At 37.8% G+C, this 2215-nt stretch overlaps 1 protein-coding gene across 2 annotated transcripts in view; it reads left to right on the top strand.

Annotated features, from left to right (window-relative positions):
* The window catches only part of LOC109822097 (aluminum-activated malate transporter 9-like), an 8470-nt gene continuing 6269 nt past the window's right edge, over positions 15 to 2215 (top strand). The window contains exon 1 of one of the 2 annotated variants that reach the window (XM_020388264.1): positions 15 to 252. In XM_020388264.1, the coding sequence (XP_020243853.1) occupies positions 90 to 252 (163 nt within the window). In that variant the 5' untranslated portion in view covers positions 15 to 89. The remainder of the gene's footprint in view (positions 253 to 2215) is intronic. The other variant, XM_020388267.1, reaches the window with a different exon arrangement.

Raw genomic sequence — 2215 nt, 5'->3', positions numbered from 1 at the left:
ACGGTTTCGACGATGATGGCCGAAGCTGGGCCAACCGGGCCGGCTCTGCTCGTAGGAAGGCCCGTGAGTTCGTGGTCGGAGGGTGGGAAATGGGCCGGTCGGATCCGAGGAAAGTCATATTCGCAGCTAAGATGGGGTTCGCGCTTGCGCTTGTATCTTTGCTTATTTTTGTGAAGGAGTCGTTGAAGGAGATTAGTAGGTATTCTGTTTGGGCTATTCTCACTGTTGTCGTGGTTTTCGAGTTCAATATAGGTAATTTTCTCAATCTCCATCGAGTACAAATTCTATAAGAATACTTGCATTATTATAAAAGAACTTGGATCTCCATGGAGACCGACCATCATGCGAGAGAGCGGTACACTCAACTACTTTTGGGGAAAATGATCGATCCATCCATAAAATTGTAAATGATCTGGTATTAAACAATCAATTAAGTCACTTGTCATTTACGTGCAATATTGATTGTAACCTGCCCAGCACATCTTTCCATTTGCCAATCATAGGTAGGGTACAACAAAAGAAGTTTAAATTTTAAGCGAGTTTTGTGAGACACCTCAAAGATCAGGGGGCTTTGTGGTATCAAGAAGTTAAGGAGAATATACGTGCAAGACTTCCCAAACTTCGTGAGGTTTTGTGAAATTAACTCTAATCTTAAGGATGCATGCTCTTTTGGTGCATCAGATATTCATGGGATGGGATTTGGTATTCTATCGTAACTTCTTTTGCACTCCTACATCACAATTTCAATTAGTTGGGGGTCCAATATCAATACAAAGCTTGAAGGGTCCGGCATCTAAAAAATTGGTATAAGAAGAAAGGACAAAAAAAAAAAAAAAAAAACGATAAATCTAACAAACAACCTGAACCGTGGAGTGATCTGTACAAAGTTCTCCTAAACTTTGAAAACGTAGATAAGACCCCTTAAACTTTGGAGAGTTTAATAAAATCTTTCAGTTCACATGAATTTGGAGCAAATTTACTCTAGTGTATATATCAAGAAGAGAGGATAAGGGAACTTTTACGGCTTTATGAAGGCAACAAGGATTTATTTCTTAGAAAAAGGCTTTTGTCATATATTGGATCCTCAATATTAATTCTTGTTAATTCTACATTAGACAATCAAATCATCGTATTCCCAAATGATACCCCTTACCTAATTATGTTGTTGAAAATAATTTACACCCTTAATCTGTTAAATCGTTCTAAAGAATATCCTATTTCGATCAACTATGAACATTTCAGGTCTAATTTAGGAAACTAAGCTTTGAGGAACTAGTATAGCGTTATCAAATGTTTGAGGGTCTAATATAGAATTGTCATATAAGTAAGGGTATAACATGACAAGAACCCAATGTTTTTGGGCCTTTTTTAATATTTGTTCCTTATCTGTCATATTTTGATTTAGTCCACCAAATCATGGAACCTGCTGTTAGGGTCCTCACATCTTAAGTTATTTCGAAATTAGCTCCTCATATCATTGAAATTGCTATTGAGTACCTAAATCTTAGTTATTTTGAAAATTAGTCCCTCCAATCAAGAGTTAACGTGAGAATCAGAAGGATTAATTAAAATAACTTATGAGAATTTGTGTACCAATAGCAATTTCAATAATTTTAAGTGCCTAATCTGTCTCTATTTGTTGTTTTCACTCTTGATTTGAGGAACTAATTTCAGGATAACTTAACATTTGCGGGACTTAGCACGAACACAAGTGGATGCCCACCCCCTTGCAAGCTAGCAATTTCAACGATACGTTCTACCGGAAAAATAAAATCAACGATTTGAGGGACTAGTTGCAAAATAACTTAAGGAGTTTAGGAACCCAATAGCAATTACCATGATGTGAGGGACTGGTTCGAAATACGAAAGATATAATGTACTAATATCGAAGAATTTTTTTAAAAAAAGAGGGATTATCTTAAAAATCCCAATGTCCTTCGTCTTTCATCAACTCCAAAAGACGCCAATAGCAGATCTCCACGGACTTCCGACAAGATTCCATCTTTGTGTTCCGTCATAAACAAAAACAAACAAGACGAAAATCCCATTTCCAACTCTCTCTCTCTCTCTCTCTCTCTCTAAATTCATGGGATTACCACCAAAGCTCGGATCTTTCCACTACACCCTCAACCACAAGAGCAAAGATCGCCTCCTCTCCTTCAAACCCTTGCACCCCGACGACTCCTCCGACGACGATTTCTACGACGACGGCCGC

Source organism: Asparagus officinalis, chromosome 8 (assembly GCF_001876935.1).
Source record: "Asparagus officinalis chromosome 8, Aspof.V1, whole genome shotgun sequence".
Lineage (NCBI taxonomy): Eukaryota > Viridiplantae > Streptophyta > Magnoliopsida > Asparagales > Asparagaceae > Asparagus > Asparagus officinalis.
Note: the sequence above shows the minus strand (reverse complement) of the source record. Positions and strands in the feature narration are given on the sequence as shown.